Source organism: Anomalospiza imberbis, chromosome 24 (assembly GCF_031753505.1).
Source record: "Anomalospiza imberbis isolate Cuckoo-Finch-1a 21T00152 chromosome 24, ASM3175350v1, whole genome shotgun sequence".
In the NCBI taxonomy this organism is placed as follows: Eukaryota; Metazoa; Chordata; class Aves; order Passeriformes; family Viduidae; genus Anomalospiza; species Anomalospiza imberbis.
This window is the reverse complement of record NC_089704.1, coordinates 3,839,997-3,865,646: the sequence shown is the minus strand read 5'-3', so window position 1 is coordinate 3,865,646 and position 25,650 is coordinate 3,839,997. Positions and strand designations below refer to the sequence as shown.

General features: G+C 45.1%; 1 protein-coding gene across 1 annotated transcript; it reads left to right on the top strand.

The window, feature by feature from the left end:
• The first annotated feature begins 1,807 nt into the window (after positions 1 to 1,807).
• Positions 1,808 to 22,066, top strand: ATP12A (ATPase H+/K+ transporting non-gastric alpha2 subunit). The gene is made up of 23 exons (XM_068171912.1): positions 1,808 to 2,068; positions 3,760 to 3,906; positions 5,274 to 5,333; positions 6,146 to 6,349; positions 6,925 to 7,038; positions 7,557 to 7,691; positions 8,206 to 8,323; positions 8,840 to 9,108; positions 9,823 to 10,021; positions 10,440 to 10,549; positions 11,269 to 11,403; positions 11,657 to 11,849; positions 12,052 to 12,227; positions 13,238 to 13,374; positions 14,006 to 14,156; positions 16,067 to 16,235; positions 16,866 to 17,020; positions 17,856 to 17,979; positions 18,271 to 18,416; positions 19,013 to 19,146; positions 20,647 to 20,748; positions 21,295 to 21,386; positions 21,595 to 22,066. The coding sequence occupies exons 1-23, from the start codon at positions 2,060 to 2,062 to the stop codon at positions 21,621 to 21,623; spliced, it is 3,108 nt and encodes a 1,035-aa protein (XP_068028013.1). The 5' UTR covers positions 1,808 to 2,059; the 3' UTR covers positions 21,624 to 22,066.
• The last annotated feature ends 3,584 nt before the right edge of the window (positions 22,067 to 25,650 follow it).

Below are 25,650 nucleotides of genomic sequence, written 5' to 3'. Positions count from 1 at the left end.
GGTAAGTACCCCGTGAGGAGCAGGGTTACCCCGTGCTTTGTTGCCAAACACTTCTCTCATTTGCATGTCTAACGTTCGCCCCCGGGCAAAAGCCTTCACGGTTTATAGAAGGCAAATGCAAAAACTGCCCAAATGACCCAGATAAATGTCCTGAATCACAAACCATTGCTAAAAAGCACACGGTGGTTGCTTTCATGGACCTGTGAATTGTAGGATGCACATCCTTGTTTTCCCTCTAGCACTGGGTTAGAGATCTCAGTGCCCAGTATAAACCTGTAAAAAGGGCTGGGCTGCGTTCCACATTTTGCAGCCCACTGCTTTTACCCACAGACCTGATGTCATGCGAGCACATCCCTGGAAGGCATTTCCCCATCTCCAGGGCCACTTCCCATCTCACATCCCCCAAATTACAGCGTGAGCAGTCCAGCTGGATGTCAAATACGCTCCCATTTCCTCTCCATCACCCTGCTCTGGCTCTTTCCCAGAACAGAGGGGAGGATCTCAGTGCTGGGTATCACACAACACAGATTCCCTGGATACAGCCAATTCATCCCTGCCCTTGCTCACATTGGGAAACCTCCAGCACTCTCAGACCTAGGGAAAGGTTGATATTCCAGGACAAAACCCAGCTCTGAGTACATCAAGCAGCAGAAACTGAACATGAAACCTTTCCAGACCCACTCCTGCACCTTGCGCAACATTCCAGGCTTAAAGAATTCCGTGGAAAAAGACCAACACACATAACATGTGAAGTGGGAGCAGCTCGAGGAAGTCTGTGAACTCAAATTCCTGTGAACTTCATTTGAGTATTAGTTAGTCCTGCTCTTGTTGAGGTAATAGATGATGTCCTTTGGATTTTCCCCTCCACCAACAGCTTCTATCTGTGATTTGATAAAGTTGGCATTGATTATCTCCATCAACACGTCATATCTCTGACCACAATTTGAGTCATTCACTGGTGGCACCACACAGTATCTCTAGTTGATTTAAAGTTTACGGATTACATAGAATTAAAGACTATAACAGCGAAGAGTAAAGGTTATAATATTAAAGACCAAATACTGTTGATCAGCAGGTTTAGATGGATGACAGAAAAATTTTCCCCAAATAATGTTAAACTACAGAAGAGCATTCCCTGTGTTTCACTCAGCTTTTCATCAGTTCAGCCTCAGAGGTGAAGAAGCAGCTTTACTCCTAAGTGATGAGACCAGCCAGGTTCCAGAAGTGTCACAAATGTCATTATCACTCCTACATGGAAGTTGGTAATTGGTACAAGACAAACCAAGAACTGTTCAGGTAAGTGCCCTGCTGGACAAGCACCAGGAAGTTCACTTCTCCCAGCTCAGCCTGAAGGTGGAAAAAACATGAAATACAAGGCAAGGATTCAGAGTGAAGTCCAAGCTATGAAGCTTCAAAGGGCACCACTCCACTAAATCCCTGCCAGCAGCCAAATGAGGAAGAAATTCAACTTGGAGGGGCCCCAGGCAAAGAGAACATCACCTGGGCAGGTGAGACAGAATGTGCAGAGCCCTCCTTCAGCCCAGGATCCCGAGGGGAGCCCGGAGCTGGAAAGTCTCTGGAGGAAACTCCTTGCTTCCAGCAAGATGAATAATACACCTGTTCCCTACTTGTGAGCAAACACTACAAAGGAATAATTAGAACCTATCTGACCTGAAACCCACATGCCCATTACTGTGGTATTTTTCCACCTACTCCAGGTGAAACAGAAGATGGGCTGGACCTGGAAGGGGAGGGGTGGAGTGGCAGCCCAAGATGCTGATTTATAAAGCAGCAGCAAGCAGAGCTCTTTCTCCACAGCCTTGGGACAGGGAGCTGGTCCTGCCTGAAGGATGCCGAGGTGGGAGCAGCATTCCAGCTAACACCTGCTGGCCACAGGAGAGGGACCCACCACCTCGGGGAGCTTCTGCACTCCAGGACTGCTCTGAGCCACCACACTCCCCAGCTGGGCTTGGGCTTTTCATCCAGAGATTTTGGCTTTTGATCCAGAGGCTTTTGCTTGGCTGCTTCCCTCCATCAGGAAAGGAATAAACTCACCAAGATGGTCAAGGTGGGTACAATGCCCAAGGAACTGCCCCTTGTGTTTTTTCTTAAGTTTTATTTTGTGAATCTATACTTTAAGTACAGGCTAAGTGAAAATTTGAATTAATACCAGACACTCTTGGGCATTAACAGTTTGCATTCTTGGGAAGAATTCTTTGACTGGCTGAGCCAAAAATCTGAGCCAAAATCTGAGATTTTATGAAACTCTGAAGGTTGAAGGTTAACATAGGTCATGCTTAGAAGTGAGCAATAGATTTTACTAACTTCATCCATTTTCTTTATTTTTCTCTTCCATCTGCTAAATTCTCCCAGCAGAGAGCTGTTGTCTTTCTCTCCTGGTTTCTGTGCTCTATGGGGATTTGAAAATCTGAACAGATTTTTTGGGCTGGAGAGTTAAAGAGAGGAGGAGGAGGAGGAAGAAGGTGAAGAGAAAAAATCCCAATAGATACAACAGATCGTGAATATTTGGCATGGCAGAAAAAAAATCAGAACTTATAACAGGCCTTCCCTGTCTCTGGGATGTGCATCACCAAGCAAAATCAAGCGTTTAGGAATAATATTTCAGTCTTTAAAGTCCTCAAACTGCTCAGCAGCTCTTTGCTTTCACCTTATCAAGAGACAATGTCAAGATTTAAATACTCCTCTAGTTACAGGACAGCTGAGGATAAGATGCCAGTTTTGAGTTCAGAACAGTGTTAAATAATAAGACACCCCAATTATTATTGTTTTTTTCTTGCTGTTTCCATTATTTGAGCTTTCTTTGTGTTATGGAGAGATCTTCCTTCAGTGCTGTGAGATCTCTCAAGGAAGCCAAGCACTGGCAGAGCCCCTTTGTGCTTTGTCCCATCAGGGAATATCCAGGGGGGGTTCTCCTGAAATTCTGGGGTTTAATCCATAAGGAAACCTCTGGAATGGGGTCGCCCAATGGCTCTCCCAAGGCCTGGCATGTAGTTTCCAGGATAATCTGGGAGCTGGAACGTTATGATTAATCAGCAGCACGGGAAGGAAGTTTGCCCTGCACACTGCAGAGTTAACCCAGGCTTTGGAAACAGCACAACTCCTGAGTTATCACTGAAAGCAAAACATTCCCTGAGGTGCAGCAGCCTCCCTGGGTCAACAGCTCCCTGTGCCCAATATTCCACTGCCAAAAATAAGTGAATTGTTGGCTAAATCCCTGCCAGTTCTGAGCAGAAACAGAGCAGCTCCTCCTTGGCATTCAGTCTGCTGTTTGCCTCCATTCCTCACTTTGATTCAGTGCAAATATATATTTGTAAGTGTTGACTGTAATTAAAATTTAAATTGTGAAATTATGAATCTGAAAAGCTCCAGGAACAAGCAAGTTCTCAATGGATAATTTTCCCCTCCCCTTTCCTTTCATGAATATTTTGCTTTTCCACTGATCTCTTCTTGGAGCTGATAAATAAATTAATAATTTTCACTGCTGAGGTACTGGGCAGTATTTTCCTACACTTGTTTCAGATAATAAACTGCTGGAAGTGTTGCACATCTCTAAAGCAATCCCTGTAATTTGCACCTGATGAAGTCCTGACCACAATCACAGTAACACAAATGTCATGCATCTCTGGATAAGACAGGACAAAACACCTTAAGTAGCCAAGAGAAAGTGACAGTAGAAATTTATAAGTTTTCTAAAAAAGTATATCTGCAAAATTTTGACTTTTTTGTGGTCTTTTACAGAAAAAGTCAGACGTTTACTCGGTTGAGATCTATGGGACAAAAGATCTGCATAAAACAGAGATTGAAGATGAAGAGGAGAAGCACAAAGACCAAAAAGGCAACAAGAAGAAAAAGAAGGCAGAAGATCTTAAGAAAGAACTGGACCTGGTGAGTGTTGCTGAGCTTCCATTATACATTCCGTGAAACCCAGGGAGTGTCCTGCACTGAAAATCCTGGCACAGGGAAGGATTTGCTTCCTCACACTCCTGGAGAGTGCCAGCAAAGCCCTGTGCAAGATGAATGCCTAAAATGAGAGGATGAATCTGGTATAATTAAGCCACCAATGGTACAGAACATTATCTGCCCAAAAAGGAGCCATTCCCCAGATGGAATCACTGCCATCAGTGTTTCCTGACAACTTGCACAGCCAGCCAGGAGTCAGAGGGAGAGGCAGAACCACAGCATTGTGCTCCAGAGATTCCAGAGCTGAGAGCAAGTCTCAGCCTTAAACACAGAGGGTTTTTACCCAAACCAACTGCTCTGGCCTCCAAGAAATCTGTGTTTTCTTCCTGGTTCTCCACTGACCTGCTGGCTGCTCTTGGAAATGTTGCTTCCTCTCCACACATTCCAGTTTCCCAATCTGGAACATGAGGGTAATTATGCTGACCTCTTTTTGGGATTGCTGTGAGAGCAGCTCAGAGGAGAGGCTATTTATGGGCTGGATGGCATTTCAAAGCTCAAAGAACACCAAAATAAGATATTGATTCCATGGTTCTCTCATCCATTCACCCAGCATGTTTCCAAGATCTGCCCAGCAGCAGGTAAAGGTAAATATTTCTGTCTGTGTTGTCTTTGCCACAGGGGGATGTAACTCCACTCCCGTGTTTCTAAAGAGAAACCAAAGCACAGACAGGAGAATTGACTCACCCAAGTACCCATGAATCACTCTGAGAAAACAATTGGGAGATCTCTCAAATTCTTGGCTTCTAAATCCCAGTTCAGCACAAGATATAATTAGGCCAATGATACCACAGAGGTGTCACTGCAGGCCAAGGAGAAGAGCTTTGAGATTTCCCTCTCCCACACCCTTTTTAACTGTGCTTAGAACCTGTTGCCTCTTTCCACCAGACTGAGGAGGATAATTCACATTCCCTGCCCTGGCAATCAAGGGCAGAGGTTGTTGTCACACACACTCTGAGCTCTGCAGCATGCAGACAGAAATGATTTATCCAAAAGAAGCACAGCCCCTCGTGGCAAGCAGCAGAAACATGAACACACCACCCTGTTCTTGTGACAGATTTGCTGGAGGAGGGAGCTATTTACAAAAGCACTCTGCAAATCAAAAGGAAGAAAAAAATCTCATCTTCCAGTGGAAGATATTTTGCTTATCAATATGCAGATTTGTCTAATTAATGAAAGTAAGGTGTCACACAAGCAACTTCATCCATGTTCCCAGATCCAGGCAGTTTGGAAATAAAAATTCCAGCAGTCTGATGCCCTGCTCACTGTAATTTTCTGTCTCTCTTGGGATGCAGGATGACCACAGGCTCAGCACCTCGGAGCTGGAGATGAAGTACGGTACCAGCATCGACAAAGTAAGTGCATAGGGCTTCCTTAAGGAACTGCCTCACTCAGTGCCTCTGGCCTCCCCAGAGCTCCTCGGGAGCAGGAATTTCGTTATTAGATGTGTGTGAGTGCCTGCATTGATGCTCCCAGTAAAGCCTAAACCAGCAAGCCAATGAGCACTGCCCTGGATTTAAAGTGGAGTTCCTCTCGAGTCTGAAGAAAGCTGAGCTGCTGCTTTGAAATCAAAAATGGGACCTCAGGCTTTTGCACCAGGACCTCATTTTTTCTAAAGCTGTTATCTGATCTTGTGATTTCACCACAATTCACTTTTCACAGTAACAACTTTTAGCTAAAGACTGCATGGATTGAGCTGATTTTGAAGGAAAATCTAGATTTGAGAAACTACACCTGAATCCCTTTGACACCTGACATTTGAATATCAAAGCACTGAACGTGGCCAGAGCCCAGACAAGAATTTCAAGAACCTCCTGAGCTACAAACACCTTGTGGAAATGCAGAAACAGCAGCAAAAGAATGTCAGTTTTCCCCTGGCTTTCCAGACACTTAGTCCAGATATATTTGATTGATAACCAACGGAATGGAAACTCCTGATGGATGTGGCCCCAAATTCAGTGCTCCAGAAGAAATAAGAAATAGCTGTTCCTCCATAGCAGATAATTAATAGCAGCTGCTCTGAAATCAGGAGATTTGGAAATCCGAGTTGCAGTTGGTTTGTGACACAAGCAACCTTGAAAGAAGCAGCAGCACGGGCATTTTGTTCCGAGCTGGGGTAAAAATCTGTGTGTGATTTCATTGTAAACATGTCACCCTCCTTCTGCAGGGTCTCTCAAGTGCAAGAGCAGCAGAGATTTTGGCTCGGGACGGCCCCAACGCGCTCACTCCTCCCAAAGCCACCCCTGAAATCGTGAAGTTCCTCAAGCAGATGATCGGGGGCTTCTCCATCCTCCTGTGGATTGGGGCTGGCTTCTCCTGGATCTCCTTCGGCATCCAGCTGGCACAGAGGGTGGATTCAGCCTTTGACAACGTGAGTGGATGAGTGCCCACACCACGAGCGCTGGATCCCGCCATGCTCGGGGTGATTTAAATACTACACAGTTACTCAGTAACTGCAAGGAGCCCTCTTGTTCTCACCAGACTCTCCTGCTGCCAGCCACTTCTGATAAAAAGCTCAAACACCGCGCACGCCACTCGCTTAAAGAGTGCCTGGGCAAAGGTTTGATAACCTCTGGGCATAATCACAATTCTTGAGAATTCTGAGAGCAGTAAAAAAGTCTAAAGACTTTAGACTCTGACTTCAGTAACCCCTTTAACTTATACTCTGCTTTTTTTTTTTTTGTTGTTTGTTTGTTACACTGTAATTTGTTCACGATTGTGTCGGGATTTAGAGAAGGATTTTAGATTATTAAAACCTTTCTTTATACACACACAAAAAAGCTTTAATTGATCATTTGCAGGCCAACACCTGAAAGTCCTTTTCTTAACCTGTCTTTTAACCTGGCCAAAATTTCATTTTAAAGCAACACAGAACTGATTCAGTCTAACAGTGGAATTGCTGAAAACTTGTCTTAAATTAACCCAATTATGTCTTTTGTTGATCAGCTCTACCTCGGAGTAGTCCTGGCTCTGGTTGTCATCCTCACTGGCATCTTTGCTTATTATCAAGAAGCCAAAAGCACAAACATCATGGCCAGCTTCAGCAAGATGATCCCACAGGTGAGAACTACCAGTGCCTTTCAACTGAGGCAAAAATTAATCCCAAAAATGCAGGAGAGAAGCCCAGCAAGCCCAACTTGAATTTATCTCTCGGCAAATGACCCAGATAAATGTCCTGAATCACAAACCATTGCTAAAAAGCACACGGTGGTTGCTTTCATGGACCTGTGAATTGTAGGATGCACATCCTTGTTTTCCCTCTAGCACTGGGTTAGAGATCTCAGTGCCCAGTATAAACCTGTAAAAAGGGCTGGGCTGCGTTCCACATTTTGCAGCCCACTGCTTTTACCCATAGACCTGATGTCATGCGAGCACATCCCTGGAAGGCATTTCCCCATCTCCAGGGCCACTTCCCATCTCATATCCCCCAAATTCCAGCGTGAGCAGTCCAGCTGGATGTCAAATACGCTCCCATTTCCTCTCCATCACCCTGCTCTGGCTCTTTCCCAGAACAGAGGGGAGGATCTCAGTGTAGAGTGTGGCACAAACCTAATTTTTGTCCCATTCCTGTCTTCCAGCAAGCTGTTGTCCTCAGGGATGCTGAGAAGAAGGAGCTGCCAGCAGACCAGCTGGTGGTTGGGGACATCGTGGAGATCAAGGGTGGGGACAGGATCCCTGCAGACATTCGCCTCATCTTCACTCAGGGTTGCAAGGTAAACAGGGCTTGGAAGAGCAAAGGAAAGAGGGAAAACAAAGTTTGGAGAGGTTTATTACATAGGAATAATTTCTACACAGCCAATATGGGTTATTAGAGTTTTGATTGGACATAATTAATGAAGTCAGAGAGCAGAAGCCTGAATGTGATGCTGAGCTCCTCTAGGACTGACATCTCCCTCCCTGAACATCCAAGAAGTCCATGCCATGTTCTGGCTCTGCTCTTTGCCAGATGCCCCAGTACACAACTGAGAGTTTCCACTGGAGGCAGATCCTCAAAACTGTGGGGTTTTCTCAGGCTGCTGCTGAAAGTCCCACTGACAGAAACACAGCATTGGCTGGCTTCAGTTCCCACAGAAATAGGTTCTGTCAGGGACTGCAGCAGCTCAGAGAAGAAGCATTGGGAGATGTTGATGTCACCAATTTATGAACGAAGCTGCTGCCTCACATCCCGGGCTGGACACCACTGTGTACTGCTGACTTTAATCTGGGCATATCTCCGTTTCATTAAAGGTGGACAATTCTTCACTCACAGGGGAGTCAGAGCCACAGTCCCGCTCCTGTGACTTCACCCACGAGAACCCCCTGGAGACCAGGAACATTGCCTTCTACTCCACCACCTGTGTGGAAGGTGAGCTGGTCCAGGAACTGGGCATGGAAATCCTATTTCATCCTCTTTATCTGTTTCTCCACTGGCTCCAGCCACATTTATCATCCTGTGTGCACACCTTTACATCCTATTATCTTTTTTCTAGCTATTCTTTGACCTCTACTCAGCAACTTCATGGGAACTGAACATTTCTAATTTTTATTGTTTATCAGCATACAGAGAGAAGGGCCCCCAAAAAGGCACCTGCAGAGGTCCTCCTACCCATTTGAGCAATTCTACTTTGAGGAACTTCAGAGAGGTTTAATTGCCTACATGAATTTTGACCTGAGCAGATTAAAGCATGACCCTGGGGGGGTCACACTTAGCATTTGTTCCAACACGCAGCGTGGTTATGGCTGCACCAATCGATGGATTGATTTGGATTTGAACTGACGGCAGTTTCCTTGCAGTTTTGCCATCAATACCTGTTGGAATGTCAGGCTGAAACTGCCTCTGAGTGTTTGTGTGCCCTGGAGGTGACAGTTTTTGTCCCTGCAGGCACTGCCACCGGCATTGTCATCAACACCGGGGACCGCACCATCATCGGCCGCATTGCCTCCCTCGCCTCGGGCGTGGGTAACGAGAAGACGCCCATCGCCATCGAGATTGAGCACTTCGTGTACCTGGTGGCTGGAGTGGCCATCTCCATCGGGGTCCTCTTCTTCATCATCTCCGTTTCCATGCACTACAAGATCCTGGATTCCATCATCTTCCTCATCGGCATCATCGTGGCGAACGTGCCCGAGGGGCTGCTGGCCACTGTGACAGTGAGTCTGTGCTGGGGTTCTCTGCTTGCCTGTCCATCTCTGGGCTGGGTTGGTTTTGAAGAGGGGTGGGGGTTCTTATTCCAAGGATAAACCCTTCATTTGGGAATTCTGGTGTAACTGAGTCATTCATCTTAAACCCAGCTCGGGTTTAAGTTCAAGTGCTGCTCTGCCTCGATGGCTGCCGAGTACAATGACGTGACTCATTTCCCCACTTGGAAGTGGGGACATTGTACCCTGAAAGTCACATGAAAACTCCACTTATTACCAATTGTCCAGCACTATAATTCCTGCCTGAGGAGCAGCACACCTGATAAGCACTGCTGGCTCCAAAGCACCCCAGCAGCAAACAATGAAGGGAATCATTGCAGGACTCATGGAGCAGGTGACCAGCAGCTCCCTGCCTGTTGCAGGTTCTTCCATCTCAAATAACCTCTTAACTGATAAGACATCCTTATTTCTAGGGGCAGGCAGCAGGTTCCTATCAGCAGCAAATCTACCTGTGCTAGTTACAGCGAAACCTCAGATTCTAAATTTAAAAAGGGAGAAAAAAAAATGCACTGCAGCCAACAAAAACGACAAATTTTAAATATTCTCTTAAAAACCCCAACCAAACACACAACAAACCCCACAAAAGATCTACCAGGAGAACGCAATCTCGTTACACCTGTGTATAACCACACCTTGGTGACAGCTGGACCCCTTCCCTCCTGCCAGGTGAGCCTGTCCCTCACGGCCAAGCGCATGGCCAAGAAGAACTGCTTGGTGAAGAACCTGGAGGCCGTGGAAACCCTCGGCTCCACCTCCATCATCTGCTCTGACAAGACAGGCACCCTCACCCAGAACAGGATGACTGTTGCCCACCTCTGGTTTGACAACCAGATCTACTCGGCCGACACCAGTGAAGATCAAACAAGTAAATGGGAAAATGGGGGTGTGGGAAGGGGCAGATACTTGGATCCATCCGAGGATGCTCACTTTTGGTGGCTAAATCAGACATATCTTCCTTCTACACATGGAAATCCCTCCTTAGCCATGTGGAGATGTGAAAAAAAGAATTAATATTGAATTCCACTCACAGGAAGTAAACCTGAAGGAGGTTCTACTCCAGAACCTTTTGCCAAGAGTACATTTAGCAGGGAATTAAGCAAACAAAAATCCTCCAAACCCCTTTGCCAGCACTGCTAGAGTGAATTTTTTTTTTTTCCATAAAGGAAGCAGTCAAAAGAATAATTTCTTTCTGCAAATAAGTCAGTTCTGTTTTTTCACTGTTAAGATTTTACTTGTGTCATGCAATGTGCTAAAGGATGCAATGTGTGCTTTGCTTCTCTCAGCCCAGCCCTTTGATCAAAGTTCCCCCTCCTGGACAGCATTATCAAAAATTGTCACTCTCTGCAACCGGGCGGAATTCCGGCCAGGACAGGAAAATCTCCCCATCATGAAGGTACTGCTGACTTCACACCAGCTTATTTCCCTTCCTCTGAAAAAGCCATTTTCTCTGTTTGGCTTCAACAATCTCCATTTTACTGTGCCAGCCTTCTAAGTTCCTACTGACAGTGGTTTTACGGCTGCACACTCACAAAATTTAACACAGGATAAAAAACCCACACAGCCAAGGGCATAGAAATGCAGATTATCCTGAATTGGAGGAGATCCACAATCCCAGCTCCTGGCTCTGCACAGGACAGCCCCAAGAACCCCTGTGCATTGTCCAAACCCAGCTGTGCCTGCCAGGAAAAAGGCAAGACAACTAGCAGGAACAGCAATTACTGCACTGTTAATTTATTATAGCAAAGGTAAACATACCTTAATTGATGTCTTTCCACATGACTGCTTGAAGGTAGTAAATTCTACTGACTGGACTACCAGGACAAACCTGCTGTTTACTCATCAATGCCATCCCCAAATTAAGTTGGGTTTGTGCCTCAGCTCACCTGTAGTGACCTGAGTGTGACCCCAAACAGCAGTAAATGCTCTTTGCCTGTCTTTGCTGTGGCTCAGCTCTAACTGTAAGAGCAAAGCAGACACCCCCAAAATCTATTCTAATATTTTTCCAGGATCACTTGAACATAAAAATGTAGATTCCTTGTTGCTGAAGTGTGCGGCATGTCATGGAATTGTGGAAACACAAAAGTAAAATGTTTTCTTCCTTTGTGCCCCCAGAGGGTCGTGGCTGGAGATGCCTCTGAGACAGCTCTGCTGAAATTCTCTGAGGTCATTCTGGGGGACGTGATGAGCATTAGAGCACAGAACAAGAAAGTGGCTGAAATCCCTTTCAACTCTACCAACAAATTCCAGGTGTGTTTCATTTTTTTTTTTGGAAATCATGCCAGATTGTTTCTATCACTGGGCCTGATGCAACAATGGGTGACCTGGAAGCCTTAATGGGGTAATTCAACAACAGAGGAAATTCAAGTTATAATAAATACAGTTCATTCCATTTGATGGAAATCATTATTTCTTCATGGAAAAGAACATTAATCCCATGGAAAACTAGAAGCAAATGAGGACAATTTGAGCTCTTCCAACCCATCTCCTGTTTGTGGCACAGCTCTCCATCCATGAGACCGATGACCCCCACGACAAACGCTTCCTGCTGGTGATGAAAGGTGCCCCAGAGAGGATTTTGGAAAGGTGCAGCACCATCATGATCAACGGCAAGGAAGAGCCTCTGGACAGTGAGAAGGCAGAAGCTTTCCAGACAGCCTACATGGAGCTGGGGGGCATGGGGGAGAGAGTGCTGGGTGAGTGCCTGGGAAAATGGGGTAAGAAATGAAAATGGGGTAAAATCCAGCTGCAAAACCTGTGACATGGGGTTTAAAGTCGTGGCACATCCAGCATGCCTGGAGAAATGGTTAAATCCTGGAGTTCCATGGGCAAGAGCAAAGCCTCTCCTCTTTCTCCCACATTGTCCTGCCCATGACACCAAACTAAATATCTTTTCAGGTTTCTGCCACTTGTACCTGCCTGAGAAGGAGTTTCCAGAGACCTTCCAGTTTGACACAGATTCCATGAACTTCCCGAGCTCCAACCTGTGCTTTGTGGGGCTCCTGTCCATGATTGACCCACCTCGTTCCACGGTGCCTGACGCTGTCTCCAAGTGCCGCAGTGCTGGCATCAAGGTAAGGATTTTACAGAGAAAAACACAGTGGTTCCACTACAGAAAGACTCATTAAGATTATTTTAGGTATTACTGAAAGTATTTAAAATTTAAAATCTTCTGCCACATCGTCACTAATTATCTTTCTAGCAGCAACTACCAAAAATATTAACTTTAGTTAAGACCATCCTATAATTTCAATTTAGAAAGTCCCCAGAGACAAAATATTTTTATTTAAGTGGGAATCAGACTATAGGAACTGCATAAAACCCTCAAACCTGGAAATCCAAATTTGCAAAAGCTCAGAGACTATCTCAACAGATCCATTTCTAGAATACAGAACCCACACCAGCTGGAATTACTTGCTGGGAAACAGAGTAAGGTGATAGAAACAATTCTAGAGAAGGCATCAGGATACTGCTTAGGAATCACTAATCTCAACATTATTCAAGTGGAACCTGAAGCAGTAATTCCCCTAATTTCACTCCCTGGGGACCCACAAGTAAACCTTCAGCCCTAAGCAGAGGTGAAATCTATCTAAATCAAGGAAAATCATATTTGGATTTACAGATCTCAGATGAGGTGAATCCCAAACCACAACCCTGATGAAATTTTCCGTAGCCTGAAGACAGATCTGGCAACTTTTCTTCAAGAAAAGCAAGAAAAGGCTGTGCCTTATCTGTCAGGACACCTCAGTCACAAGGATCCATTTTAAGATGCAATATTCTAACAAAACCTCCCCACTGAATGTACCTAATATAGATCCTTATATAAGGGCTCCTTTATTCTTCATTATTCTAATCTGGCTGCCTGTGATGAGTTCTTCCTTCAGAGCCCTGATAAAGCAGCTCAGTAAGGGAGGCAGAGCCCAGATGTTGATACAGAGCTGGGCAATTACCGCCCCTAATCTTCCCTTGCTGTGTACAGAGCGCTGCTCTGATCCCAAAGTGCTTCCTGCTCCTCAAAACCAGACATTGGCCCTTATCTCCCTCCACCGTTTGGCCATTTGGCACTCACTTGTCCCTTGCTCAGGTCATTATGGTCACTGGCGACCATCCCATCACGGCCAAGGCCATCGCCAAGAGCGTGGGCATCATTTCAGCCACCAGCGAGACCGTGGAGGACATTGCCAAGCGCCTCAACATCCCTGTGGAGCAGGTCAACAGGAGGTGAGAGCCAGCAGAGCCTGGCAGCACCCAGGGCTTCATTTCCCTGCTCCCTGCACAGTGCTCTTATTCTACATCCCCACTGCTTTCTGCTTTTTTATGGCACATTCCCGCTCTTGAGTCATCTCCACCTAAATGTGTCCACTCAGTGGTTTTCATCTTTGCTGCCCGTGTAGAAAATCTGGCGAATTATACTGTGCAGATCATGTGGAAGTCACTGTCACTGCCTGTTTGACTAAACACACACACAGAGCAAAATTCAGCACCACATGACCCAGTTTGGACCATCAGCCCAAATTCCTGCTTCACCCTTTAAATGGGGAAAAAATAACATCACAAGGGAAGGATAAAAGCTCTTAGCAGAAGTGATGTCTTCCCCTGCTCCTCCCAGTGAGAGGCCTCTTCAAAATGCATTTTCTGAAGCTTTAATGAGACCCCTCTGTATCCAGAGGCGACTGTGATCCACTCTGGATTTTTGCCTTTCATTCAACTCCTGCTGATTAACAACAAACGCCTCTGCAATTAACTCAATGTGCCGCTTTCCTGCCATCCAGCTGCACGCCCATCCCGCGAGTGAACCATTTTCACCCTTCCAATCTGAAAACTCCCCCTGCCTTGCCTGTGGCTCTTGCAGGGAAGCCACGGCAGCCGTGGTGAATGGGATGGAGCTGAAGGACATGAGCTCGGAGCAGCTGGACGCGATCCTGCGCGAGCACTCCGAGATCGTCTTTGCGCGCACCTCGCCCCAGCAGAAGCTGATCATCGTGGAGGGCTGTCAGAGGCAGGTGAGGCAGGCGTGGCAAAGGTCCCACACAGTCACCAGCCCAGGGCTGAGAGGCTGGGAGCCAATTCCCAGTGCTCCCTAAGCTCTGTTTCTGCTCTTTTCCCCCGTGCCAGAACATTATCTAACAGATTGCCACAAACGCTGCCTGGACTCAGTCCAAGGCGCTCAAATTCCTGCTGCAGACACAGCTCCTGGTGACAAAATGAGCTTTCCCTGGGTTTGGAGCTGTAGCCAGAGCATGGATTGTCCCTGCCACTCTGAGAAGCACAAAAAGCCTCCTGTGCTGTGTCTGGGAAGGAGAATTCCCTCAGGAATTCTTTAAACCCAGATAAAAGCAATGCTGCTGCCACATCCTCTCCTCTTATCTCTTGTGGCCACTCAGAGTCATGTCCTCCTGCCCACAGGAATGTTTGGGAGTGGAACAGGTTAGTGGCAGTGCTGGGTGAACAGGTGAACTCACAGCTCTTTTCCAGCCTAGATTATTTGAGATCCTGAGGCATGAACTCCACAGAACGCCAGAGCATGATTTATGTATCACCAAGTCTTATCTGTGTTACTTCCCAGGGCTGTAAAAATCAGGCAGCAGGATTTAAAGAGAGTTTGTCCCATCCATGGGCAATATTATGTAAAGCAGCCTGGAGTGCAGCCAGCACAAGAGGAAAAAAAAAAAAATTACAGAGCCCTGTAAAAGATGAGAATTGCCATCAAAAGACTCTCCACTCAAAAATGACATCTTCCAAGTAGAATTTGTGAATTAAAGCCACACTAGTGCTGTGCCTGGATTTTGTAGAGAAGAAGATGTGGCACAAGATATTATTTTATTTGTGTAGTCATGCCAGCACTGAGCTTCCCAATCAGCACTATCAGCTCTTTGGGTTTAAGCTTGGAGGGCTCTCCAGAGAATTAAAAAAAAAAAAAAAAAAAAAAAAAAAAGAGAGATAAAACTTTTCAATTTGATGCGGTTTTTATTTTTTGAATGGTCTCTGTTAGGCACACGGTGGGTAAACGTGTTCTGCACTGCTCAGACTCCCACACTCCTGGCAGATTTGGCTCTTTAGGGATGAAAAGGAACACCCTCCCCCAACCAGTCTCCAGCTATGTTTAGTACTTAGAGCTTATAAGCCTTTCTGTACATGGCATTATTTATAGGTAGTGACACTCTGCTCAATCCCCCCAGGGACAGGAAATTCAGCATTTTATTCATCACTTTGCCAGGCTTTGCCCCCAGTCTGAACACCCTGCCTTGAACCAAGCCAGAAACGTCTGCATCAGCCAGAGCAGAGCCTGGAGCTGCAGGAGATGTTCAGGAAGATAACAAAGAAGCTGAGTTGGATAATCAGAGCTTTCCATCTTTTGGATTAGTAGAGAAATTCTAGCACAGACTGAGGCTGGCCAGAAGCTGTTGGAATAGGATGAGGACGGGCTCTAACTCAACAGTTACATAATTTATGAATCAGATGAAGCCTGGCTGTTTCTGTAGCACTTCATTAAAAAAAAAAACAGGACATTTTGTGTTAATCAAACCTCCCCCAGATGTCAGAGGTGAACCTGGCTCTGCTCAGCCAGGGATGGAGCATGTACATAGAGCAGACATCCAAATCTTAAATCCTCTTTATATCAAACCGTCAGATTAATTGCATTTGAAATGCATCTAATTGAGATGTCCACTCTTTAGGATACAGTGAATCCCATCCCTGAATTTTCCAGGTCTCTTCTGTAAAGGGAAGCACACAAAACTCTGAGGTTCCTCTCCTAGTCCTGCACACCACCCTCCTGATCCCTGGCTGTGTTTGACACAGGGAGGATTCAGAACTTCCTATCAACATTTTTCTGTTAGAAATGTTGGGATTGATGATGGCAGGATTCACCTCTCCTCCCAAACCCACATCTGGTTGCTTTTGTGTGTTCCAGGGAGCTGTGGTTGCCGTGACTGGAGATGGAGTCAATGACTCCCCTGCCCTAAAAAAAGCAGATATTGGGATTGCTATGGGCATTGCTGGCTCTGATGCAGCCAAAAATGCAGCTGATATGGTCCTGCTGGATGATAACTTTGCTTCCATTGTCACAGGAGTGGAGGAAGGTAAAGATAATGTTGTTTCCAACTTTTTGAGCTGGAAGCTGCTGGCAGGGCTCCCTGATCCTTCCCTCCTCTCTTCTCTTTCTGGATTTGTGGATTTGATATTTGGGAAAGATGGGAATTAATTCTATTTCTACACATGACAATCAGAGAATAAGGAAATTATCTCCCTCTCTAACACATAGTAAAGATTTGCTGTCTCTGATCAAGCTTCAGATCAAAGCACTTCCTGACTCGTTCCCAATGCAGTCTGAAGCCTCACAAAGATATAAAATATTTTCTCTATCTTTTCCTTCTATTATTTTCTCACACATCACCTTTACTGTTCTCCACCTAAGACAGGAGCACTCATCCCACACTGTGAAGAGCTTGTGGTTTCCATCACAACCACAGCATTTTGGGGAACAGGACTTTTCTTCTCAAACTGCCTCATCAAAAGAAATGTTTTATTACACTTCAGTTTTCAGAAGGCTCTAAGGGAGGGGAGCTTAAAAAAACCCAAAAAAACAAATTACAAAATGCATGAGGAAAGTAGAAATAAGCAGTAAATGTTTCCACCTCATTTAGTTAAATTTGAACTTTTTTTTCCCTGATAAAAATTCCCTTTGACAGAAGAATATTCTCTTCCCCCAGGCCGCCTGATCTTTGACAACCTGAAGAAAACCATTGCCTACACCCTGACCAAGAACATTGCTGAGCTCTGCCCCTTCCTCATCTACATCATTGCCAGCATCCCAATGCCCATTGGCACCATCACCATCCTCTTCATCGACCTGGGCACGGACATCGTGAGTTGGGAGCTTCAAAGTCATTTCCTGCTGGAATATCCTGCCAGGGAGAGGGGCTGGGGGTGGAGGCACATCCAGGACAAAATCCAGGGGATTTTGTGGCTTTATCCTACAGCTGAGAAAGGCAGCGAAAAAAGGGATTAAAAGCAGCCAGGTAGAGAGAAAGAAGAGTAGAAAACAAGAACAACCTGCAGGGGGGGAGCAGAAAGCAAAGACAACTGATGCGGGCTAAAATCAGCAGTGTACAATTATGTATAATGATAATACAATAATAATAATATAATTATATATATACAATTACAATAACAATATAATAACAATATAATATAATAATATATTATAATAAAATTAATGTAATATAGTATAAAGTTTATAACAATAAATATAATAATATAATATAATATAATATAATTAATATAATATAATATAATTAATATAATATAATTAATATAATATAACATAATATAATTAAAATATCTTGTATTTTAATCAAGAGATCAGAGGGATTTCTGCAGTTACACTTGACATTGCATCCAGCCCAGCCCAAGGGACCTGGAAGACCCTTTAGTTTTAATTTAAATATTCAATGATTGTTAAACTCCTCTAGCCTATTGTATTGATGACCAGATCAATGCAAGTTTCAGACTTCCCCCAAACCCTTTACACCTTAATTAATAGGAATTAATTAATTATTAGGAATCCGCACAGATCCTCCTCTCCTTTCCTCCAGTCCTGCCAGCATTCAGCAGAACTTGGGAGCTGCAAATTGCTGCTAAACCCCCGGGAATCCTGGAAATGCTGCCCCCCAGCCCCTGAGGGTTTGTTTCTCTTGCAGATCCCCTCCGTGGCATTGGCTTACGAGAAGGCTGAGAGTGACATCATGAACAGGAGACCTCGGAACAAGAGGAAAGACCGGCTGGTGAACCAGCAGTTGGCTGTGTACTCCTACCTGCAGATTGGTGGGTTGGCCTCCCAAACACTCTCTTGTGTCAGCAAAGCAAGACTCAAGCTGATTCATTTAAAAAAACCCTAAATTTAGGAGCTGAAACTCAACCCCTTCCTCTGCAAACCCACCAGCCCCCTCCTGTTGCTCATTATTCAGCAATAAAATGAGGTTTTATCTACAGAGGGCAGGAAATCCCCAGCACCAAAACTCTCAAATTACCTTTAGCATGTTTCATGCATCCAGCACATCCCCCAGTGCTCCTTAATTTTGGTTTTTCCTCATTCCTGCCACCTTGTTTCTGTAGGAATCATGCAGTCCGTGGGGGCCTTTGTCACCTATTTCACCGTCTATGCTGAGCAAGGGTTCCTCCCCTCCACGCTGCTGGGAGTGAGAGTGAACTGGGAGAGCAATGCCATCAACGACTTCGAGGATTCCTACGGACAGCAATGGGTAAAGCAGCCCTGAAAATTCCCTGCCCACCTGCTTGCTTAAAAATTCCCCCAAAACAAAGGGATAGGGAATGCCAATGAGGCTTAAATGCAAATAGAATTAGTTTTTCATCTCATGTTCCCGCAGGAGGGACTCTTTAGGGCTTCCTGCCACACAGCTCTTTCATTCAGCCTCTGCTCTTTCATTCATTCTTTCACAATTTGCCACCTTCTTGCTCACAGCCTCTGCAGATGCACCTTCCTCTCTGGTTTTGATGGTTAAAAATCAATCCTCACCATCCTCTCCCAGCCCTGCTGGTGAACAGCACCTCTGCCAAGTGCTCTGCAGCCTCCCCCTCCCTCCCCTGCAGAATCACAAGGCACAGGAGGCATTGATAAATCCATACAAACACCCCTCACCCCAGCTCGTGCTGCAGCCTCGTGACTCATTCCTGGAATAAAGCTAGGCTCAAATCTGATCATTCTGTCTCTAAATCTGGACTAACCCTGCATTCACACCTTGGGCACTGAAATGAAGCCTCCCACAGAGGTTTGCAGCAGCCTGGGGGAGGTGGGAGTTTTGATTTAAAAGGTTTTGGTGTTTCCTTGGCTCTGCAGACCCATTACCAGCGCATGTACCTGCAGTGGACTGGCTACACAGCCTTCTTTGTCAGCATCACCATCCAGCAGGTGGCTGATCTGATCATCAGGAAAACTCGCAGGAATTCCATTTTCCGCCAGGGCCTCTTCAGGTGAGTTTTGCAGAGGCACAATCCCAGGATGGTTTGGGTTGGAAGAGACCTTAAAGCTCATCTCATTCCAGCCCCGCCATGGGCAGGGACACCTTCCACCAACCCAGGCTGCTCCAGCCTGGCCTTGGGCACTGCCAGGGATCCAAGGGCAGCCACAGCTTCTCAGGGAACCTGTGCCAGGGCCTCACCTGGGGAGAATTTCCCTCTGAGGGAAGGATTTTTTCCTATCTAATCTAAACCTGCAGTTCAAGTTAGCCTCTTGCTCCCTTCAGAAGCAGGTGAGCTCAGTGATTTGGCCCTCTCACTTTCAGTCTTTGCACAAAGATTAAGCCTGGCCTTAAACAATCACAAATCTCAGGCAAATATTTTATTACACCTCCCCTCAGCCCCTTTTCCACTTCAGGGTAGGGATTTTCTTTAAAGACATTGTGCTGGTTATTCTGAAAATGAACCAGCTTAAAACCAACTTTCCATTCATTAAAATGTTTACTGGAAGAAAATGGGAGTTTCTCTTCCAGATTACTTTCTGAACTCCTTATCAAGAGATAGCAAGTCTGGACTTCCCTGAGATAACTTGAGGCTCTGGGAAGGGAGATACCAGCTGGCCAAACTCCCCCAGACAGTGCTGGCCGCCCTCTGCAAACCTCCAGTCCCAGGAGAATTCCAAATATCAGCTGGGACAGAGGCCAGCAGCAGAGCTGGCATTGCCTCCCGGGGTTTCTGATAGCAGAGCAATTTATTTTCCATCCTTTATCTGCAGCTACAGGACCTACACCTATGTGTGCTTCCTCCTTGCATTAACACCTGAGTCACCCTGAGCACAGTCCCCCAGCAGCACATGCCTTGAGGAGCTGCTCTGGGTGTCTCCTACAGCTGGATTTGGGCTGGGAATGCTGCCAGGAGAGGCAGCAGCACTTGGGGTACAGGACAGAGGTGCCCAGCCCAGCCCTGAGCCTGCAGAGCTCACCTGGAGCAGGGATTGCAGGGATCCAGAAGGTTCCTGCAGGCACTCTGGGGGTTAACTCTGGGGTTAATTTAACTCTCACAGGGGGTTAACTCTGTCACAGGGGTTTAACTCTGGGGTTAATTTAACTCTCACAGGGGTTTAACTCAGCTCTGTCACAGGGGTTTAACTCCGAGGTTAACAACTCTCTCACAGGGTTTAACTCTGGGATTAACTTAACTCTCACAGGGGTTTAACTAAGCTCTGTCACAGGGGTCTAACTCTGGGGTTAACTCTCTCACAGGGTTTAACTCTGGGGTTAACTCTCTCACAGGGGTTTAACTCTGGGATTAATTTAACTCTCTTACAGTGGTTTAATTTATTATTATATTATATTATTTATAATTTAACCCTCTCACAGGGTTTAACTCTGGGGTTAATTTAACTCTCACAGGGGTTTAACTCTGGGGTTAATTTAACCCTCTCACAGTGAGTTAACTCTGGGGTTAATTTAACTCTCACAGGGGTTTAACTCTTCCTCTCTGCTTTTCCTGCAGGAACAAAGTCATCTGGGTGGGGATATTTTCCCAGATAGGAATTGCTTTGATTCTCACCTATGGCCTTGGACACGTTACAGCCCTGAACTTCACTCCACTCAGGTGAGCTCTGGTGCCACTGAGCTCCCCTGCCCTCCTTGTGGGCACAAAACGGGAGCAGGAGCCCATGCAGCACCACTGCAGGATAAAGATTTTTTAAAAATTCATTATATTCATCACTATTTCTTGGCCAAAAAGGCCATTATTGCCATAATTTCCACATTCTCCTACTGGATTTCCTACTGAGAATCCAAAACCCACTTGTGCAAAACCAACATTTAAATATTTCTTCCAGCATCTCCAAGGTTTTGATGAGCACAGCCAGCATTTAACTTTTCTTTTAAATAGATCAGTCAGGTCATTCATTGCTGTGATAACACCAGGCAAAATTTCCTTCTGAATAGGACCTGGAATTAATTAATCCAGTGACCACTTAAAACTGGGAGGCTTTACATGCTCATCATCAACTTGAGAGATTAATTAGGAAAAAGGAAAGAGGCCCAAGGGGGCAGATTTGTTTTAGTGACATGGAACAGCACAGAGAGCCCAGAACTGCAGCTGAGATGTTTTCAGGTGTTTCTGAGTGAGACCTTTTGCCCTCACTCCCAGGTTCCAGTACTGGTTTGTGGCTGTACCTTTTGCCATCCTGATTTGGGTCTACGATGAAATCCGAAAGCTGCTCATCAGGAGACACCCAGGAAGTGAGTGCACTGTTCTAACTGAATTTTAATTGAATATTTTGATTTCATGGGTCTTTTCCCATCCTTTCACTCCCACCCCCACCTCAGCTGCCACTCGCAGGTGACTGCTGAAAAATGAACCATTTTTCCTCCAGTGATCACTTTCCCTTTTTGAGGAAAAATAACCAATTTTTTTTTTTTAATTATTATCCTCTCCCTTCTCCTGCAGGTTGGTGGGACAAGAACATGTATTACTGAAGAGTCTGACACAGGAGAGCTCCTTCCCCACCTGGCCCAGCCTCTGCTGCTTTCGAGTCCTGTCTGTGCAATATTGAGCATGGATCCATCCCGTGCTGGGGTGAAGAGATTTCACGAATTCTATGAAGAAATAAGGACTTTAGAGGCTGAGAAATTACCTCCCACTGTACTGTAAAGCCTAGAAATTGAAATACTACCTATTTTTGTAACTGCTACCATTTTCCCTCGTTCAAAGATGGAGTTGGAGAGAAGTCTGAGAGGAAAACAACCCAAAGACAGGAATTCCACACAATCCAAGGCATTAATTTGCACTGAAGGAGTTGTTTGTTGATTTTTGTGCTGGTAGAACTGAATTCCAAGGGAGTGCACACCTAGATCTGTTTTACCTTGCCACGGGTAATTGTGCTGTATAGGAATAATTTGATAATAAAACTTTTTTTTTTCCAGAAAACTGTTCTCTGTCTTTTTTTTTTTTTTTTTTTAATAAAGACTGAGAGAAACCGAGTGGATCACAGAGGAAAGAAGTGCATCCCTGCTTTTTTTACCCCCATTAACAGACCAAACACTTGACCCCATTCTGATAAAGGTGTCTTGAAAATCGAGCCACAACCAGATTTGAACACTTTCAGACCTCAAATTCAATGCTCACTTCCCAAAGGTGACAATCTCCAGGGCAAAATAGATATTAGAGTTGATTTTAGAATTAGTTAAGTACAGGTAAAGTGCTTTTCAAAAGGTCACTTCAGCAAGAACCAGTAGGTTCTTGTTTAGACAAACGATTTCCCAATTTTAAAGCAAAAACAACAACAAAAAAAATGTTGCTTTTTCACTTTTAAATACAAGTTTAGACAAGTTTTACAAAAGAAATGAGGCAGAAGGAGAGCTCCTGTTGCAGCAGAGAGAAAAACCAAGGGAAGAGCTGAGGGAGGGGAAAATGAGGAATGTTTTCCAATCTAAAACTGTTCCCATCAATCTAAATTTACATCTATGGGATTTAAAATAAAATCTAACATTTAATAAATTAAAATTTAGATAAAATGGAAATTTTAAATTTAAATTTCCAATCTAAAGCTGTTCCCTTCCCTGCTAGGAGACACTTTGCATTTTGTGACCTTCTTTCCCCCACATAGTGCCTGACTGGGCGTTAATTACGCCGAGTATTAATTATCCCGGGGATCAGCGCTTTTCCCAGAGAGATACAAGGAAGAGGAATTGCCAAGGGAGGAGGAAGAGCAGCAGAAAATGAACTTGTAAACATGGGGCGGGCCCAAATTCCAGATAAATGTGCTTTTATCGCTGGTGATGCAACCCTGGAGCAGCAGCAGCAGGGCACAGGTGCCAGCCCGACTCATTTCACACCTTGGCACCCGCCAGCAGCCAGCATTGATTTATTTTATCTTGTTTAAATGATAGCAGAGATAGGAGAGAAGCTGCAACACGAGCTGATTCCCAGCACTTGTGGCTTGGCCAAAATTCCTGTTTCAACAGAGGCAGGAAGAGGAAAGGAGAAGAGGAAATTCGGTGTGAGGGGAGAATTTGCTGCTCAGAGCCGGGAGAGAATGCAGCTGCTTTTGGTTTATTAAAAAAAAAAAATTATATATAATTATATTTTATCTATTATTTAGTTATATTATTTATTTATTTATAAAACAAACAAACAAAAAAAACACCCATGTTTCCTTTGAAACAACCCTTGGGAAAAGTGCCTGGAGAGGTTTTGTGGAATACCCTTAGGAAGGTTTTGTGGGATACCCCTGGAGAGGTTGTGTGGAATATCCAAGATTAGAAGCGCAGTGGCTGCTCTGCAAAATCATTTCTAGAATAAAAATCTGTTTTTTCCTCGCTGGTTGAAGACCAAATCTACAAAGAATTTGTACAAAAAGGACTTTGTGGTGTAGTGCTCTATCTCCTGGCAGCTACCACCTCATAAACACATCCCTGGGCAAGCACAGGAGGGTTTTGGCTCCTGGTTTCTTCCTGCCTCTCCCCTTGTCACCTGGAGAAAACCTCAGCACTGCTGGCTGCACCAATAGCCAACAGATTTTGCTGCCAAAACTAAAAAAAAAAAAAACCAACAACAATATATTAAGGAGGTTCTGTCCTCAGGATCTCCCAACACAGCAGGACAAAACCACAGAGCCACAGGAAAGGGATTTCCCAGGATTTCAGGGCCGAGGGACAGATTTGCAGCTGTAACTCTGGAAATCGTCTGGCTTCATGGTTGTATTTCCAGGAATATTCTTTTAAATGCCACAAACCATTGAGTCCCTGGGAAATGCAGCATCAGAGGGAACTTTGGCTGCTCTGGGCTTGAAGAAAAATCAAATAAAGAAACAGGAAGAAACAAAGCAATACAAGCTGGACAAAACTCGGCAGCAGAAGGGGGGAAAAAAGGAAATTTTGAGAGGAAAACTTAAAAGCCAGATGGGATCAATCCATTTAAACACCAACATATGCTTCTGAGAGGAGAGCAAAGGAATTCTGCCTCCTGTCATGGCAACTGGGAGCTGCCAAATGAGGGTCTCCATGTCCCCTCTGCGCAAGGGTGATGGGGAGGAACTCACATTTCCCATACCTGTAACCATTCCAGGGCCAAAAAGCCACTTAGAAAATCAGTAACAGGAAAAAAAAAAAATATTGATCAAAGGCAGCTGATTATCTGGAGCAAACACCTCCAACCCAGCAAATGCTCCTGAAATAGTTTGTACCTTAGGGTCAGTTTTGTTTTTAACGAGAATTGACAACAGATGCTCCTTTGTGTTTCAAACGTTTCTTTGTCACAGCTCTCTTCAAAGGCTGAGAGAGATCTTTGTTCACCCTGAGAGCTCTGACTGCTCCCCGAGAGATCCAGAGCTCTGTGCCTGTGACTCAGTCACACCAATATCTCCCCGAGATGACAAAATGTTCTTTGCCATCTGTTTTACCCTATCCACACCTGAGCAGAAAGCCCAGATCAGAGGTTTGCAAAGAAATCAGAATATTTACATCATTTTCAACAAGGGCAGAGCCCGTGAACGCCTAAAGACAGATTGGCTGTTTCTAAATCTCAGAGACTTTCCAGAGTTACAAAAGGAGGCTGGACAGAAAGGAACTTTCCAGAGTTACAGAAGGAAAATGGACAGAGAGGAACATTCCAGAGTTACAGAATGAAAATGGACAGAGAGGAACATTCCAGAGTTACAGAAGGAAAATGGACAGAGAGGAACATTCCAGAGTTACAGAAGGAAAATGGACAGAGAGGAACATTCCAGAGTTACAGAAGGAAAATGGACAGAGAGGAACATTCCAGAGTTACAGAAGGAAAGTGGACAGAGAGGAACATTCCAGAGTTACAGAAGGAAAATGGACAGAGAGGAACATTCCAGAGTTACAGAAGGAAAATGGACAGAGAGGAACATTCCAGAGTTACAGAAGGAAATCAGGCCAGAGGCAGGGGAAGAATGAACCCTGCACTTGCCCATGGGGTTGTTGGAACCAGCAGGGCTGGGAATTACAGCCCGGGACAGGACAGGTCATTGCATGACAGCACAAACAGGGAGCAGCAGCAGGACCTCCCTGCCCAGTGTTGACACCTGATTAGGCCAGGAGGTTGTGGGACCTGATGCAAGAACCCAGTTTTAACCCCATAAACTCAGGGATCACTGCAGTGTTCAGGTTAAATGAGGAGAAGTGCAGAGAAGATGATAAAATCCAGCTGCAAACTCAAATACAAATAACAAGGGAGGGTAAAAAGGCACCTTCCCCTCAGTCTCAGGAGGGGTTTTTAAGTAGCAGCATCGCAAATCAATTCTCACACTTAGTGCTGCATCATTTATTCCCTTTAATCTACTTTGCCTCCCGTTTGTGAGCAGGTTAAAGATGCTCACTGTGGCATCTTCATGTCCTGGTGGCTCCCAGATCAGAAATCTTAGAAAGGTTTAGTTAAATTCCAAATCTGGGCAGAATAAACTCATTATAATCCAAAATCTGAATAACTGAGCTGGCAAGCTCCTTATATGATAGCTGGGAAGGAAGAGAATTTGTTTTC

Coding starts and splice junctions, on each gene's coding strand:
- ATP12A (XM_068171912.1), top strand. Junction 8,324..8,839: donor CTCCACCACCTGTGTGGAAG/GTGAGCTGGTCC, acceptor TTGTCCCTGCAG/GCACTGCCACCGGCATTGTC. Junction 19,147..20,646: donor TTCCGCCAGGGCCTCTTCAG/GTGAGTTTTGCA, acceptor CTTTTCCTGCAG/GAACAAAGTCATCTGGGTGG.